Genomic DNA, 18,066 nt, shown 5'->3' with positions numbered 1-18,066 from the left:
ATGAGACAAGCACAAAAGGAACATTCTACAGCACAAAGCGATTTATGAAAAACTCAGTGCTGAATATAAGCCATGAGCCTGGAAGCTTTCCCACTAAGATCTGGAACTGGAAAATAATGCCTGCTTTCACCACTGCTATTTATTCAACATAGTATTGGAAATTCTCACTAGAGCTATTAGGCAAGATCAAGAAATTAAAGGAATTCAAATGAGCAATGAGGAATTAAAATTATTCCTGTTTGGACCCAGCACGATAGCCTAGTGGCTGAATCCTCCCCTTGTATGTGTGGGATCCCATATGGGTGCCAGTTTGTGTCCCAACTGCTCCGCTTCCCATTAAGCTCCCTGCTTGTGGCCTGGGAGCAGTGGAGGATGGCCCATGTGGGAGACACTCAAGAACCTCCTGGCTTCTGGCTTCAGATTGTCTCAGCTCTGGCTGTTGCGGCTACTTGGGAAGTGAACCAGTGGACAGAAGATCCTTCTTTCTGTCTCTCCTTCTCTCTGTATATCTGCCTTTTCAATAAAAAATATCTTAATTATCCCTGTTTTTAGACAACATAATTCTCTACACAGGAGAACCAAAAGACTCAATCAAGAGACTACTGGAACTCGTTTCAGTAGCATGATATATCAATAGATACAGCAGGGTAGCAGGATGTATCAATGAACAGAAATTGATGGTCCTAATATATGCACAAATAATGACAGGGGAAATCCGTGAGGGACGCGGGAATGGGGAGGGCGGAAGGGGAGTTCCCTGAAACCTACAGAACTGTATCATGAAAAAAAAAATGCTTCGTTCCAGATATTTTTACTCTTTAAATATTTTATTAAGAATGATCAAGTATTTTCAATTAAGTATTTGCCCTTTGGGCTAAATTGGTCATTTGTATTTTAAACAATCAGAGATTTATGTAACTTTGGAGCAGGTTTTTTTTTTTCAAGCATGGTAGAGGTCTACTAAAAATGAGCTGGAATGTTATAAAGAAAAAAAATTAAATCTAACAATAGCAAATATCAGAGTCTAAGTTAATAGTTCCTATTTTGGAGTAATTCATTTTCTATCCCTTATTTTTCCCTTTTAATGTGAGTAATAAATATTCATCGCTTTTTGGAGATTATGTTTCTGGGCCCAAGATTCAACAAATAGGAAATGCCATGCAGAAAAATACATGATGATTACTACTTTTTTCCCAAAGACAGAAACATAAAATAAAAAAAATTTTAAATTATTCCTGTTTTAAGACAACATGATTCTCTACACCAGAGAACCAAAAAACTTAAACTACTCCAGTAGCAGGATATAGCAATGGACATAAATTGATGGTCCTAATATACCCACTCATCAAAATCCAGTGCGTTGGTCCAGTTCAGCACTTCAGCCACCTCCCATTCCATCACAGAATCGATTCCCCCATCTTCAACAGCTCTTACGAGTCCTTTCGTTGCTGTGTGAATTAAATTTAGCGTTTCATCACGTGTTGCCTTAGCTTTCAGAGTTCCTGTGTAATACCTACATAGAGAAATAATGAGAAATCTCTTGAAACAGATTACAAGTAAAAACAGCTCAAATATATTGTTATTTGCAAAACAAACTATTTGTATTTTATATCACATTTTATTTTAATACTATTTACATGTTTGATCAACTATAAAAATACTTATTTTACTTGTTGCTCAGAGCAGAGAGAAAGATCTTTCATCCTTTGTTCACTTCCCAAATGACTGCCAACAGCCAGAGCTATGAAATTCAATATTTTGGTGAGGAGGGGGAGCTGTGGAAAATAACCTGGTCAAACTGAAAGGAGATCTCACTTAAAAATTATTACTCAAGAGGGCCTGGCACAATAGCCTAGTGGTTAAAATCCTTGCCTTGCATGCACCAGGATTGGGTGCTAGTTCATACCCCAGCTGTTCTATTTTCCATCCATTATCTTTTTAATCCTCTTTTTAAAAAGATAGTTATTTGTGGCAGTTGCTTTTTGTTATGCTTTTGAATAAACAAGTTAAAACTTGAAGATTGTGCTCATGAGCCATAGTGGGAGGAGGACAGGCTGGGTTAGGTTTCTGCTCCCACTGGGCCACATGAGAGCTGTGTCAGGGCATGGACTAGGGACTAGGTGTGGCTGGGCTGTAACACCCAACAGTAAGAACTGGGTTGGGTGTGCGCCAGTTGGGCAAGGCTGCTGTTCCTGTTAGGACAGGTGGTGGACTAAGTCAGCCTGAACCAAGACCCACCAATGTGTGCAAGATTTACCATTGAGAGGAGACCCGATAGAGGAACTTGGGGAACTCCTTTGTCAGGGCACAGTCCCTGCTGGTAAGCCCAAGAGCCAAAGCAGGGAGCAGCCCAGAGTGGACCAGGTTACAGTAACTGCCGGCAGAGGTGTGGCTCAGGTATGGGGACAAGTGAGGCTGGGTTAATTCATAACACTCACTGGCAGATCTGAGACCCAGAGTGGGGGGTAGGAAAGGCTGGGTCTGGTTACATTTCCAGCCAGTTCACATTAGTGCTGGCACTGGGCACTGGGCACTGACTGCACCAGGTTGGGCTGCAGCTCCAGTCAACACAGCCAGGCTGGGCCAGGCTATAGCACCTGGTAGTGGAATAGTGGGGACTCCACTGCTTGGCTACCGCTCATGCTGGCAAGTGTCAGAGCTATAACTAGAGGAGATCAGGCTGGGCAGGGTTACACCTGTTGGTCTACATGTGAGCCAGGTTAGGTGGAGAGCCAGGCTAGGGTAACCAACTGTATCCACTGTTACGGGCATGACCCAGAATAAAGGCAGGCGGGTTGGGCTTTGCTGCAGCATCAGCTGGCAAGCGCTAGGACTGGGGCAAGTCCTGTTGAGCTGGATGACTGCGGAATCCCCTTGGAGTGCAATATCCAGGGCAGGGAGTGGGTCCAATGGGGGAGGTTGTGGGCTGCACTCTGATGGGCTGCAACTCCCACTGATGAGGATGAAAACCAGGACGGGGGGAGGGCCTGGCTGGACAGGCCATGGCACCTGCTGGCAGGAGTGTGGGTTGAACGGTGAAATAAGTTGGATTGTTTAGGCTTCAATGCCCACTGATGTATATGAGATCTTAACGGGATGTAGGGCAGACCAGACCAGACCACTGCACATGCTGGCAGGAACAAGAACCACAGCTGAGGGGCTGGTCCAGTGGGGGTTATTAAGGGTCACTCGGACTGGGCTGTAACTCCCCTTGTGGTACATGAGGGTCGAGTGTGTACTGGGCAGGGCTAGGGTGGGCTGCAGTATCATTGTTTTGCTGAGGCTAGAGGACAGAATAAATTGACCAACTACCCTAGTAAAGTTTGACAGCAAATTTCTGGGCCAATGGAAACTCAGACGTGAACTATGACAGCCCATGGACCTCAGAAGGATGTCCTCATTCATGGAGTGGAGAAATCAACAGCATCTCAGAACTATGGAAACCACACGAACAGAACCCTCAGAAAACGCTCTACAATGGGGACTCTGGGAGGACACTGGGTGGCAGTTCCCCATTCCCCAGATAATGCGGCAGTTGGGATGCTGGGCATGGTTTCTCCTCTTGTACTCCCCTTTCCTCCATATACAGGAAGAAAAAGAAAATGTGTAAACAATGATTTTATCCACTATTCCCTGATTCTTGACCCTTTCCATTCCCCAAAACAAACTTGAAGAAATTGTTCAAGATCATACTGGTGGCAAGTATGTGCCAGGGTCAATGTTCAAACCTGATTCCACCTTCCTCAGCAGCACCACCTGCCATTCACGTGTGCACACTGATGGGCGGCTCCACTACACATGAACAAGAGGAGAGGTTAGTAGGCTGTGGGCTGTGCCAGAACTGGAATACTTCATACACCGTTTAACCAAGCCGGGGGGGGGGGGGTCTGCTCTGAGAAATACAACAGGGAATTTCTTTTTTTCTTCTTGAAGATTTATTTATTTCTGTTGGAAAAGGCAGATCTGCAGAGAGAAGGAGAGATGGAAACACGGTTTCATCTGTTAGTTCACTTCCCTCCTGGCCACAAAAGCCAGAGCTGAGCCGATCTGAAGCCAAAAAAGGTAGGAACTTCTTTGAGTCTCCCACACCAGTGCACAGTCCCAAGGCTTTGGGCCACCCTCTACTGCTTTTCCAGGCTACAAGCAGGGAGTTGGAAGAAAAGTGGAGTGACTGGGATGGGACACATATTGGCACCCATATGGGATCCCAGCTCTTGAAGGGGATGGATTACTCAACTGAGCCACTCTGCTGGGCTCACATCCGGGACTATCACTGCAGGAACATAACAGTACATTTACACAAACCTAGGTAGGACAGCCTACTTACCATCTAGATTATGTGGTATAATCTATCACGCCCAGGCTTTGAAACCTAGACAGTACATGATTGTATAAATACCACAGGTGACTCTAACACAATATAAATAATTAGAGCCCAGAACCAGCTCTGCTGACATGAGATTAAGCATTCTGTCAAAGCCCAAAGCCTCCTGCTTCAGGCCAGTGCTCAGAGACAGTCTGAAACTCACTGCTGCATCAGGCAGTGCCTTGTGCTGTGGTGAGCTGGACTGGTTCTGGCAAGCAACCCTGCCAGTCTTGCCTGAGCCTGTCGTGCATTCCTGAGACTGTACCCAGCCTAATGACTATGAGAGCCAGGCATGGACCTAGCTTAGTGCTGTTCTGGAAGCCTAAGGGACTGCCTTTAGCACCTCTCCCCCATCCCTGGGTAGACTGCAAAGAACTACAGAACTGTTTTGGGATTCAGTATCAGGCTAGTACAACCAACACCAGGAAGGTTTTAACAGTTCTGTCCCCAGGCAGAGCCTCTGGACTTGGCTCAGTGCTCAGTGGAGGTCTGTCACTAACAGACTACACACTTCCCAGAAAAACATCAGCTGTGGCCAGATGCTGTAGTTCAGGCCATAAGTCTACCTCACAGTAGACTGACCGCAGCAGTGTAGGGTTTGGTCCTAACTCCATGTGTGCTGGTGTCAGGCCACTATGAACTCCAGGAATAATTTTTCATGGCCATGATGGTGGTAATAGAAGTAGGAGTCTATGCCTTCCCCAGCTCCATGAGGAGGGTTGCCAGGATCAACTGCCCCTGTCAGACATTGCCACAGTTGATTAGCAATAATGCAGCTGTGAGAACAAGACCTCGAAAGATGGAACAACATCCCATGCTCCTGGATAGGCAAAATTAATATCATTAAAATGTCTATACTACCAAAAGCAATATATACATTCAATGCAATCCCAATCAAATTACCCACAGCATTCTTCATCGAACTGGAAAAAATGATACACAGATTCATCTGGAAACACAAAAAACCACGAATAGCCAGAACCACTCTGAAGAACAGGAACTTAACAGGGGGAATCACAGTACTGGATCTATGGACATACTATAGGGCAGTGGTCATCAAAACAGCCTGGTACTGGCACAAAGATAGAAAGGAAGATCAGTGGAACAGAATAGAAACAACAGATGGAAATCCACACAGATACAGTCAATTAATCTTTGACAAAAAGACAGACAACAACCCAAGCAAATGGAAAGGTCTTTTCAATAAATACTGTTGGTACAACTGGTTAATAGCCTACAGAAACAAAAAGATAGACCCACATCTCTCACCATACACCAAGATCGAATCTAAATGGATAAAAGACCTAAACCTACATCCAGAAACCTTTAAACCTTTGGAAGAAAATGTTGGAAACACACTGCAACACTTAGGGGTAGGCCCTGACTTCCTAAAAAAGACTCCAAAAGCAGTAGAAATCGAGACCAAAATAAACAATTGGGACCTCATCAAACTAAGAAGCTTCTGTACAGCTAGAGAAACAATCAACAAAGTAAAAAAACAGCCTACAGAATGGGAGAAGATCTTTGCACACTACATAGGAGATAGAGGGCTGATCTCCAGAATATACAAAGATCTCCAGAGAAACCAAAACACAAGAACAAACAAACTGCTCAAGAAAATGGGCACGGGCAATGGGCAGACATTTCACAAAAGAACAAACCCAAATGGCAAACAAGCATATGAAAAAATGCTCAAGTTCCCTGGCAATAAGGGAAATCCAAATGAAGACAACAATGAGGTATCACCTAACGCCAGTAAGGATGGCACACATACATAATACCACCAACACTTGCTGGTGAGGATGTGGGGAAAAGGGACCCTACTCCACTGCTGGTGGGACTGCAGACTTGTACAGCCTCTATGGGAATCAGTTTGGCGAATACTCAAACAACTGAAAATCAACATACCATATGATCCAGCAATAGCACTCCTAGGGATATATCCAAAACATCTCCTACACAAGAAACCAACATGCACGCCTATGTTCATAGCAGCACAATCTACAATCGCAAAAACCTGGAAGCAGCCAAAATGCCCATCAATAGAAGACTGGATAAGAAAGCTATGGTTCATCTACTCTATGGAATACTACTCAGCTATCAAAAAAACCAAAATGCAGTTCTTTGTGGTCAAATGGGCCCGACTGGAATCCATCATGCTAACAGAAATGAACCCATCCCAAAAGGTTAAATACCACTTGTGTGCCTTAATCTGAGATGAAAAGATGACAACTTGGAAGATAGTACCTGAATATTGTAATATTAGTGCAATCTCTAACAACCTGTATCCAATGCAATAAGATAACGCGATATAATCTATAAACCAACAATTAATGTCAGAATACTTAAGATCTACATCGAAAAACTGTAAAACCTACTATACCCTCAATACGCTATGCTAACCTGTAATGGGGAGGGAGTGCAGGGAAATCTTTCAGGACCATAAAAAGAGTGAGAAAAAAGTACAATATAGCCTATCAAGATCAAATCTGGTAATTCATAGACAACAGACTCAAAGCGGCACTAAACAACAGTAAAACTACTATACCAATGCATGAGAGGGGAATTGGGTGCGATCCTGACAACCTCTTTTTTTTTTTTTTTTTTTTACTGAAAAAGTTAACAGTTTATTATAATTTATTTTATTTAACAATCTAGGAAGTTCGCAGCCATCAAGAGTTCCAAAGCAATTTCAGGTGCAATTGGGAATTCAGGAATCTCAGTGGAGCTGTTAGTGTAGCGAACCTTGTAGGTAAAATACATGCATACTTTTGATAGCACATGGGAAGGGATCTCTCTGAAATTGACCTCATTGGTTTCGTTTTCAGCAAACTGACCTGGGCCACTCAACATGGCTTTAATTGTTCCTGATGTTAGTGCATGTTCTCTTTTTACAATAAATTCATGACCATCAGAGGATATTAATTTGACATACATGGCATCAGGGCCTTCACAGCCACCGTAAGTTTTCTCTTCTCCATCCATTATGTTCTTATGAAATTCTACTTGCTTCCACAGGAACTTCAGTAGTTTCTCCGCAGCCCCACAGCGAGCGCAGCCACCGCAGCTGGGTCCCCGCGAACCGCCACAGCCCCTGCTCAGGGCCGCCCCTAGCCCCCTGACAACCTCTTAACAGGAGGTCATGTGCGTGCAGCAGGGGGGCACTCCAGAGTGGAGCAGGTGGTAAGGAGGAAGCTTGGATCTCAACCATGAAGACTCCCAGACCTTCACCACAAACTATTAATACGAGCAACAAGGACTATACCCCAACTGCCAAGGAGGCCACAGGGAATTGGATGCCCTCGGAGGCCGAGTACTCTGAGGTCACCCACCCCCAACCGGAGCTTCCGCAGGGGATGGAAGAAGTCCAAACACTACTGCGCAGAAACCAACCTCATCGGAAAGACAACCAGAAACCCTGAGCGGTCCGCAGAAACAGAAGAACAATAAACGTCCTTCGGGACCAGGGAGGAGAGCTTTCTCTGGTCCGAGAGCCTGGCTCCACCTCTGGACCCCCGCCCTCCCTCGCAATGACCATCGGGATCACTTCGAAAACCCCTCACAGCAAACAAACAATCATACAAACTAAAAAAAAACACTAAAATAAATAGACAAACAACAGAAAGTAGAGCTTGAAATCTGACAGGAAAGAGCTGGCGTGGATTGGCTCATGCCTCGCTGGGTGGGACACAAAGATTAGTCACTCCTCACCATGGTGTTGAGGATTTTCCTGCACACCGCTCCCCCCCCAAAAAAGTTCTGCACCTTAAATGTCGACAAATGTCTTGTTAGAGTTACAAGCCAGTCTGGATTATCCTAAAATCTGCCAAGATCAGCAAAATTATACTTCAACACAACAAATGGCTAAATACTAAAATGAAATAGACACGAGACAGCTGAATGGTACCTTACAGCCATTTTAAGGTATATAGCAGCCGGTCCTGTATATAAACTAAAATTGAAATGTCAATGAGCTAATCATAGGTTGTGGTTAGGACTTGTTTTTTTTTTTTTTTAACATACTGGTTACTCAAAACCATGTCAATTCCATAATATTGCAAATTGCTGTTGATGTTATATTGGGACTCTTAATTGACTGTGATGATATTCTACCAGCTCTAACTTCAGACCAGAAATGGTCTCCCCAGGAAACTGTTCAACCCATCTGGACAATAAGTAGCTGGACTCTATGCTTGGTATATGTTTGCAAGGAAAGAATCTTGATTGAATTTGAACTGTAATACTGCATCAAGGTGGAGGAATCCACCAGGGGGGAGGGAAGGGGGGGAGGGGTGGGGGGATTCCCAGAGCCTATGAAACTGTTACATAATGCAAAATAATTAATAAAAAAATAATAATGCAGCTGTGTACTTGGGAAATCCAGAATGGGTTATCCTGATGTGAAAAAAGCAATGATCCACCAACAACAGATTTACAGCCAACTTCAACATGTGCTGTTTGTGCCGAAAGATCACAAGTGTCCACAGGTTAAGAGAACAAAGCATAAGCAAACAGATAGAATTTCTGGATGGATAAGCACAAAGTTAGATTACAAGGACTGGAAAAAATGCCTTTGGTGTACAGACAACACAATGTCAACAAACATCAAAAACTTTCAAGAGAACCATGACTCAATGAGCAAAATAAGATGTCACAAGCTAACCAGTGGTTTTTGCAAATTCTCACATAAAGACTCCAAGTAGCTGTTTAACTAATGCCACTAAATCTCAAAAGAATGCACAGAAATGTTTTAATATTCTAACAGAGGTATGGAAGTAATTATTTAAAAAATTATCCTTGAACTCAACAAAACATAATTAAATTAAAAACATAACAGAAGACAAAACTGGGAGAACAAATCAAATTGAAAAACGAAGCCGTGAACACGAAGACAGAGCTAGTTACAAATGACATCAGAGGGTCAAAGAGTCAAAGGTGATGTAGAAAGCTCACAGGAACATTGGCACAGCATTAGAAGGAGACCTTTGAATGACTGAGCTTCTGAAGAGCCTTGGGGAGGACAAAAGGATAGAAAGCATAACTAGTATGATTAAAAAAAAAAGCTTTTCAAACGTAGAGATACACCCATCTCAATACAGGAAGACGAAGTCACCCATCCGATTTCACACCACCCACTCTACCAAGATGTTAATAAACTTCTCCAAGATCAAAGACAGAGGATCCTCAAAGCTATAAAATAAACAGGGTTATGTGTAATTGACCACATATTTCAGCAGAAACTTTACAGGTCAAAACTGAGACAAGATTTTTACAGTACTGAAGGGAAAACAAAACCTAACACCTAGTAGCCAACAATTAATGTATCTGGCCAAGCTAACCCTAAGGTGTGAAACAGAGAGACTGGGGTTCCTAGAAACACAGAAACTGACAGAAATGATCACTCCCAGACCTATCTCACAAAAAATGAGAAAAGGAGTTCTAGATTAAGCAAAGAGGCGTTAACAGTAAAGAAGAAAAACCGTAAAGACAGAAACTCATTAGGTAAGACTATGCAATTTCAGAACTTCACATAAACGCAGTACATAAATAGTTTATATCTGAATTATGAAGATTAGAATTCAAACTAAGGGCTGGCATTATGGCATATTAAGCAACTACTTGTAAGTCAGCATCTGTATCAGAGTATGGTTCAAGTCCTGGCTACATGGCTTCTGATGCACCTCCCTGATAATATGCCTGGGATGGCAGCAGAAAATGACCCAAGTCCTTGGGCCTTTGCCATCCATGTGGGAAATCCAGATGAAGTTCCTGGTAACTGGCTTAGGCCTGGCCCAACCCAAGCTGTCATAGCCATTGGGGAGTGACCAGTAGTTGGAAGACCTCTCTATCCATCTTCCCCTATCACTTTTTCAAATTAAAAAAATTAGCTAAATCTTGAGAATGGTAAATGTAAATTATTATAGGTGGAGTGTTGTTGACATACAAATATGTATAATGGGACATCAGAATTTCAAAACTAAGATCAAGTATCATATGCAGTGACTAAGATACCAGTTGGCATCCCATAACCGAGTTCCTGGTTTGAGTCCAAGCTCTGTTTGCCATTGTAGCTTCCTGCTGATACACATACTGTGTAGCTACAAGCCACAACACTAAGGAGTTTGGCCCCACAAGAGAGACCTGGACTGAGTCCTGGGCTCCTGGGTTTGGGCCTGCTCCAGTCCTGCTGCTGTGGCCATTCAGAGAATGAGCAGCAAATGAGAGACCTCAGTCTACTTCTCTTTCAAACAACTAATCTGCTAAAAATTCAGAATGTGTGAAGGAATGGAGCACAAACGCAGATTTTTTTCTAAGTATTTCTTATCCCTGATTTCCACTCATTAACAAATGAATTTTAAGTTTCTATCACTTCAAAAACTTCCCACAGCCTGCCGGCTGCTGGTGGGTCTCAGGATGGAGCGTCTTCATGCTCGGATCCCTGGCTCCAGCCACTGTGTGCATGTGGTCAGCTGTCCCAGGTTAGCCAGCACGCCATTTGGCGCCAGGCTCCATCTGCTGGCCGCCTGGCCTGGGAGCTCTGGGGTTTTGGTTCTTTGAATCTCTGCTTAGGTAGCTCCAGGTTGAACCTACTGTGCTGCTGGGATGTGAATCAATCCTAAAGATTCCCAATGACAGTAACTCTTCCTTTGAAGAACTTGTAATCACTTAACAATGCTGAGCACCAAACACCAGTCCCTGCAAAAGCTAAGGCTTGAGGCTTGTTCAGCAGGATCATATCCTATCACCTGACATGATGATGGATCAGCAGACGGGTCACATCAGGCAGGGCCATGACATTAACTAGCACTCAAGAACCATATCTGGAGGTAGATTCTGTGGGAGATGTGTGGGCCAAACCCTGTGGAAATTCTAGCCCCACTGGTTAGCTCAAGAGTTGGCGTGGTGATGAACTAAGCTAGGTGTGACCAAGGAACCTGCAATCACTCATGGGTAAAGGAACCGATAACAGTCTGGACTGGTCAAGGCAGCAGCACCCGGATGGAATGTGCATCCTGAATAGGGTGTGGGGCGGGCCGGGCTGCAACATTCACCAGCTCATACACGGCCAAATGGAAGGCCAGACTGCACTGGGCACTGGCCTAAAACCCAATGGCATGTATGAGAACTGGGTCTGGGAGGGGATCAAGTGGAGGTACTTAGGAAACTCCCCTGGTGGGTCATAGCTCCCATTGGTAAACATGTGGTCCAGACCTGAGGGTCGGACAAGCTGGGCAAAGTAGCTCCAACAGCTGGCTAATGTGTGAATTGGTAATGGGACGGGGTGGACCGGGCAGGACTGAGCAAACCTTAGCCCACAAGTGAAACTAGAAACCAGGATGGAGCACAGGTCATGCAGAGCCAGGCTCTTGCACCTACTGGTCGGCGTAAGCCAGAGATGCTAAGGCACAGGTCAGGACAGGTGAAGGGCTGAGCCAAGCTGAGTCAGAACAACCACTGGCAGGTGCACAATCAATGGCTGGCAACAGGCCTGGTTGGGGAGCTAAGGGGACACCCTAACTGGGTTGAGGTTCATACCAAGGGGCGCATGGCCTGAAATGGGGGCTGCGTTCTGATCAGGAAGCGGTTGTAGTCTTCCTTGGCACAAGTGTGGACTGGGACTGGATGCACCAAGCCAGGCCAGACCCCAACACCAGGTGGAAGCCCCAGAAGAAGCTCCTGGCTCGCAGCTTTGGATCAGCTCAGTTCCAGCTGTTATGAGCATCTGGGCAGTGAGCCAGTAGACGGAAAGTCAACCTCTTTCTCTGTCTCTCCATCTTTGTGTAATTCTGCCTTTCAAATAAAAGCAAGTAAAACAGAATCTTGGCTCAGTGAGGTAGCCTAGTGGCTAAAGTCCTCACCTCTCATGCACCGGAATCCCATATGAACGCCAAATCATATCCCAGCTGCTACACTTCCCACTGAGCTCCCTGCTTGTGCCCTGGGCAAGCAGTAGAAGATGGTCCAAAGGCTTGGGACCCTGCACCTGTGTGTGAGACCTGGAGGAGGCTCCTGACTCCTGGCTTTGGATTGGCTCAGCTCCAGCCATTGCAGCCACTTGGAGAGTGAATCAGCAGATGGAATAAGGTTTCTGTCTCTCCTTCACTCTGTAAAGTCTTTCCAATAAAAAATTTTAAAAAGCTTTTTTTAAAAAGCAAGTAAAACAGAATCTTAAAAAACAGACTGCACCAAAAATTACTAGTGAATGAAGTGCACAACTAAATCAGTGTACAATAACCAGTAATTTTGTTATATTCCAATAGTAAACTAACTGAAAAAGAAATCAAGAAAGCAATTCTATGTCTAGTTTCTGACAAAACATATAGGTCTTTACATTAAAATTAAAACATACTGCCAGAAATGGAAAAGGACACAAGGAAATGGAAAGAAATCCTGTGTCCATTAATTGGGGGTATCAATATTCTTAAGTGTCCATATTATCAAAAATATGCAGATTCAACGCAATGGTATGTAATAGAATCTAAATGACTTTTGTTACAGAAGTAGAGGAGACACTACCAAAGTTGTATGGAACAACAACAAGAAAGACCCCAAATAAGCAAGGAAATGTTGAACAGAATGAAACAGCAACACACTAATACACACACTTCACAAGGATATGGTAATGAAAACAGCTTTGGAATGGCATACAGGCAGTCGCTGATAAATGCATGGCTTTTGGCTGGTGTGAGTACCTGACATGGGGGTCTGGGGGTGTGGGTTTGCAAAGGCCCTGGGACATGGCATCAATGGGGGGCGTGTGGGGACCTGGGGGGTCCTGCCTAAGCACATGAAGTGAGCCTGGGGATTTCTGCATGTGCTTGTTCCCAGGAGGGTTAGCATGTTGGCATGGTGTGCTGATGGACTGGGCTTTGGGAACTGTGAACATGCTTGGGTCTTGGGTCGGCAGAGGGGTAGGGTCCCAGACTGGCACAACATGTCAGAGGACTGGGTCTGGGGACCCACCTATGAGCTTGGGTCCCTGGTGAGTTGGCAGAGCTCCAGGCCAGCCTGCCACCCAACCAGAAAACTGGGCTTGGAAGACCAGGGTGGGGAACCTATGCACTCTTGGACACAAGAACTGTGGATTGAGCAGGGAAGGGGGAATAGGGATGTGGACCACTGAGGGAGTATGTTGTAGGTGAGTAATGACTTCTGGGAGACTTCCACCAACAAGGCCACAATACTTACAGATAAGCAAGGGGGCTGAGACCCAGTGGTTTGGAGGAGGGAAGCTAGGTCAGACCAATGCACCCACCTGTATGGGAGACCTGAGCTGGACTAGTCAGCATCATCTACCACCAACCACCACCCTCTGGCATACACTAAAGCTAGGGTTGGGGGTCTATCTGGCAGGGCTAGATCACAGTACCAGCCAGTGAATATCAGAACAGGGGATGGGCCATGTTAGGCTGGGCCATGACATCAACCAGAATGCCAGAGAACTAGGTCTGGGAGCAGATTCCAGGGGGGGATATGTGGGTTCACCCTTTAGGACTGCAATATCTGCAGGTTTGTTCAATGGCTGCAGGTAATAACAAGCTGAGCTAGGCATGACCATGGAATCCCCTGGCACTCATTGGTACCGGGGCTGGGAACAGGCAGAACTGGTCCAGGTTGCAGCACCCATACATGCACTCAAGAATAGGTTATGTAGCAGGCCGGGCTGCAACATTCACCAGAACACACAAAGGGCCAAGGCAGAGCCCAACTGTGTTGGGTAAGGGACTGGCAACCACTGGGACATGTGAGATCTGAGTCTAGGAGTGGGCCTGGTAGGGGAACTTGGGAAACTCCCCTGGTGGTACTTAGCTCCCATTGGAAAGCAGGTGATTCATGCCTGGGTGTTGATCAGGCTGGGTGAAGCTGCTCTACTTGTCAGCAAATGTGTGGGTTGCATTTGGGCTGTGCTGGGGTGGGGGCGAAGGGGGGAGGATCAGGTGGGGCTGGACTAAAACTTGTACTGGCATTTGCAGGAGCCAGGATGGCATGCAGGTCATGCTGGGCTATGCTAGCACACTACTGGTTTGCATGAGCCAGGAATGGGGACAGACTGGGTAGAGCCAACAGATGTTGGCGCTGCAGCAGCCTAGCTCTGGGGAATGGGCTGTGCCGGGTAGGATCACAGCAGTCACTGGCACGACAGGATCTGTGGCTGGCAGGGGGGAGGGCTGTTTGGGGAGATAAATGGATGCCCTGGGGTTGGGTTGCAGTTCCCACTGGTGAGTGTGAGCCAGATAGGGGCAGGAAACTGGGCTGGACGTGGCTGCTGTATACCTCGGTACGGGTGTAGACTGAATGGGGTTTGCCAGACTTGCTTAGGCTACAGCAGCTACTGGTGTGAAAGATAGGATTGGTGTGGGATGGGCTGGGCTAGGTCTTGGCACCCAAGTCAAGCTGGGCCAAAGAGCCACTGGTGTACACGAGACCTGTCATTGGAAGGTGACCTGACAGAGGAACTTGGGGAATTCCTCTGTCAGGACACACAGTCCCTTCAGCTGAGTGCAGGAACCGAGACTGGTAGCTGCCCAGACCAGGCCAGGTTACAGTACCTTCTAGTACTGTGGGTCAGCTCTAGAGATGGACCAGCCTGGGCTATTTTTTTAGCATCCACTGACAGATATGAGAACATGGATAGGGTGCAGGACAAGCCGGGTTGGGCCACAACATCAGTCAGTTCACATTAGGGGTGGGAATGGGGGCAGACTATGCTGAGCCAGGCTGCAGCACACACTGGCAAGTGCTGAGGTGAGATGGCCCATGCCACACTGGGCCACAGCATCCACTAGTGCATGTAACACTTGGTGGGGTGAGTCCTGTGGGGAGGGGGTGGCGGGGCTCCCCTGCTGGGCCATTACTCCTGCTGGTGAGCATGAGAGTTGGGACCCAGGGTGGATCAGGCTGGGCAGGGCTGTAGCACCTGCTGGCCTACCTATCAGCTAGGTTGTGGGAAGAGCCAGTTTGAGCTGATCAACCGTGTCTACTGGTGTATGCAAGCTCCAGACTAAGTGCAGGCTGGTAAGGTTTTGCTGCAGCATCAGCTGGCAAGTGCTGGAAGTGAGGGAAAATTTTGTCAGGCTGAATCACCTAGAAGATGCAAGATCTGAGGCTAAAGGTGGGCCTAGTGGGGAAGCTGTGGGCACCCCTCTTGGGCTGCATATCCCATCAGTGAGCATGAGAACCTGGGCTGGGGGGGTCGACCTGGCTGGACAGGTAGTAGCACCCACCACTGTGTGGGCTGGATAGTGCAGTCAAATGGGCAAGTACAAAAGCCAAATGGGATGTGAGATAGACTGAACCAGTCTGCTGCACATACCATCTTGTGCAGTAAACCAATCTCACCCACTTTGCCCTAATATTTGACCCTTCCCACCCTAATCAGCTATGCAAACATCATCAAAAATAAAATTTTTTAAAAAGTAAGAACTTTTAGTTTTGTTTACAGGTAACTTAATTTTTGTTTCAAAGTACATGTTTTCTTTAACTTCATACTTGTTGTTGACCTCATTTCGTGGATTCTCATTTAAGGGAATGTATAGTGATGGAGTAATAGAGACTACCATATCCAGATGTGAAGATACAATGCAGTACGCATTCCTGCTTCCAAATCAAAGATGAACTCCCAGTAAAACTGTTGGACATATCTAGACAACGGGATGCTGGACTGTCTGACATTGTCTGTACCAGCAATGTCGGGGCACACTTAAATAACAGACTGATGGAATTATAACTCCTTATGAAGGACTGTGCTATTGTAACAATATGCATACATTGGGATAATCAGTTGGGGGTGGGAATCCCAGACTCTATGGAATTTTTATTTTAAATTGTAAAAAATTGTAAAAGTGTTCTGTTTAAGAAATTTTACATTTTAAATGAGTCTTACTGCCCAAAACTGAAGTCGATACTATTTTCTCCTTCCATTATTTTTAGCTGCATTATGGGTTTGGCCTTTATATTTGCATCCATAAGTTATTTTATGTGTAATGTGAAGTATGAGTCAAGGTATATTTTCCTGCATTCAACATCACAATTCTTGAGGTTATGTTTTTTTCATTTCCCCGATACCATCACTAAAAATCAGTGCAGGGGTGGGGTTTATTTTACCTTGTTTCATTGATCTATTTGTCAATATCACATTGTCATGACTACAGGAACTGATAATTCTTCAAATCAGATAATGCAAGTTCTCCAACTTCCATATGAACAGATACTACTCAGTAACTGAGTATCGTGTGTACTCACATTTGCCTCATCCATTCTATTTTTTTAATTTTTCTCTTCCTTTCCAAATCTTGCCTTCTCTTCAGTTTAGAGAAATGGAACTCACTTTCCTTTTTTCCTTGCGCAATCTCACTTTCCCCAAGTATCCAAAACTATCGAGAAATGAAAATACAAATACACAGAATGCTGAAATACTGATTGCAAAATTATCTGGCTCTAAGCAAGAACGTCTGTGTTTAATATAGTTTAGGAAGATAGAAACAGAAGAGAGGATAGGTCCTTTAAGGCATTTCTAATTAAGTGTTGCAAGAGTAGTACTTTTGAGCTTTCAGAAGCATATGCTATAGAAAGATTTTAAAAGTACTAGTGTATTGGGGAATGAAGTATTTACTGATTGAATGGAGATTATATATATATATATATATGAATGAAAGTCTAATCTTCTCACATGAATATGCCCGGTGTGTTTAAGTGTTGCTGTGGATGACTCTGATTCACAGAGTATAGGTAGCCAGCACTCCCCTGCACCTGCTGCCACCCCAGAACACACTAGTCCATCAACCAGGTCCCGAGGCTGCTGTTTCCTTGCAAGACACATTCTGCAGTGTGCCTACTTTCCTTGCTTCCAATTCTTACCTGCCCTACCCATCACGCATACACACTACACAACAAGAAGAGTTTGCTACCCCACCCCAATACCATGTATTTTCCCCTAGTAAGCTGCTCTGAAATACCCTCTTTATACAACACCTTCCTATTGAGGGAGCAAACTGCTTGAATGAAAGGATTGGTTTCTTAACCATGGTCTTCTCCAGCATCTGCAATACTTGTTATAGGACATAAAAAAAGCTTGTTGAATGAATGCACATCTTCATCATTTTCAATGTTCATGCTTAGCATGAAAACATATTGCAGCCTGCAGACTGCATCTTGAGTATGCAATTTGCCAGATTTCAGAGAATATGCAAAGATATTTCAGTTAACAAAGCTGATTACTAAAAGAAGTAAATGTAAGGGATGGGAGGAAGCTCACTGAATTGCTCTACCTTGAAGTATTTCTCACCCCAGAACAGTCATCTTAAATCTTACCAGTTAAATTACTAAGATGACCTCAGTTTTTTAAAAAAAACATTTTCAAGAGAACAAATGGATTTCAAAGTACATAGTGCTGTTATTTCTTTTTACCTTATCAGATACAATTCTCCAGCCGTTGTTTTCTATGCGATGGTACCAACCACTCCGATCTTCTTCCTGAACCTCGTTAGTTTTATTATGAGACACATGCTTTGCTGAAAGTTTTGTGTAATCTCTAGGGCTATTAGCACACAAATCTTCAATATGTCTGTGAGTGAAAATTTTATAATATATATCAGGTGGAAATTTATCCTGCATGTGGAAAAATTTCAAAATATCATTGCAATGCCAGAGAGATATGCGTTTTAAAAATTGAATCTTTGAATTTCATATAGATGTGTTTT

At 44.7% G+C, this 18,066-nt stretch overlaps 2 protein-coding genes across 4 annotated transcripts in view; both read right to left on the bottom strand.

Moving 5' to 3' along the window:
- Positions 1–18,066, bottom strand: part of C4H11orf65 (chromosome 4 C11orf65 homolog) — a 73,486-nt gene that overhangs the window by 10,222 nt on the left and 45,198 nt on the right. For all 3 annotated transcript variants that reach the window (XM_012926994.2, XM_058662527.1, XM_058662526.1), the window contains 3 exons: positions 17,774–17,974; positions 16,610–16,740; positions 1,343–1,513 (listed from right to left, as the gene is read on the bottom strand). In XM_012926994.2, coding sequence (XP_012782448.2) covers positions 1,343–1,513; positions 16,610–16,740; positions 17,774–17,974 — 503 coding nt within the window. The remainder of the gene's footprint in view (positions 1–1,342; positions 1,514–16,609; positions 16,741–17,773; positions 17,975–18,066) is intronic.
- Positions 6,986–7,478, bottom strand: LOC131480096 (elongin-C). Its single transcript, XM_058662529.1, has one exon. It carries the CDS (start codon positions 7,349–7,351, stop codon positions 7,013–7,015), a length of 339 nt encoding a protein of 112 aa, XP_058518512.1. The 5' UTR covers positions 7,352–7,478; the 3' UTR covers positions 6,986–7,012.

This window comes from Ochotona princeps, chromosome 4, assembly GCF_030435755.1.
Source record: "Ochotona princeps isolate mOchPri1 chromosome 4, mOchPri1.hap1, whole genome shotgun sequence".
Classification (NCBI taxonomy): domain Eukaryota; kingdom Metazoa; phylum Chordata; class Mammalia; order Lagomorpha; family Ochotonidae; genus Ochotona; species Ochotona princeps.
The sequence above is the reverse complement of the archived record's forward strand: the minus strand, read 5'-3'. Positions and strand labels throughout refer to the sequence as shown.

Bases quoted from the DNA above. Each gene is read 5' to 3' on its own strand.
- LOC131480096 (XM_058662529.1), bottom strand. From the start codon at position 7,351: ATGGATGGAGAAGAGAAAACTTACGGTGGCTGTGAAGGCCCTGATGCC.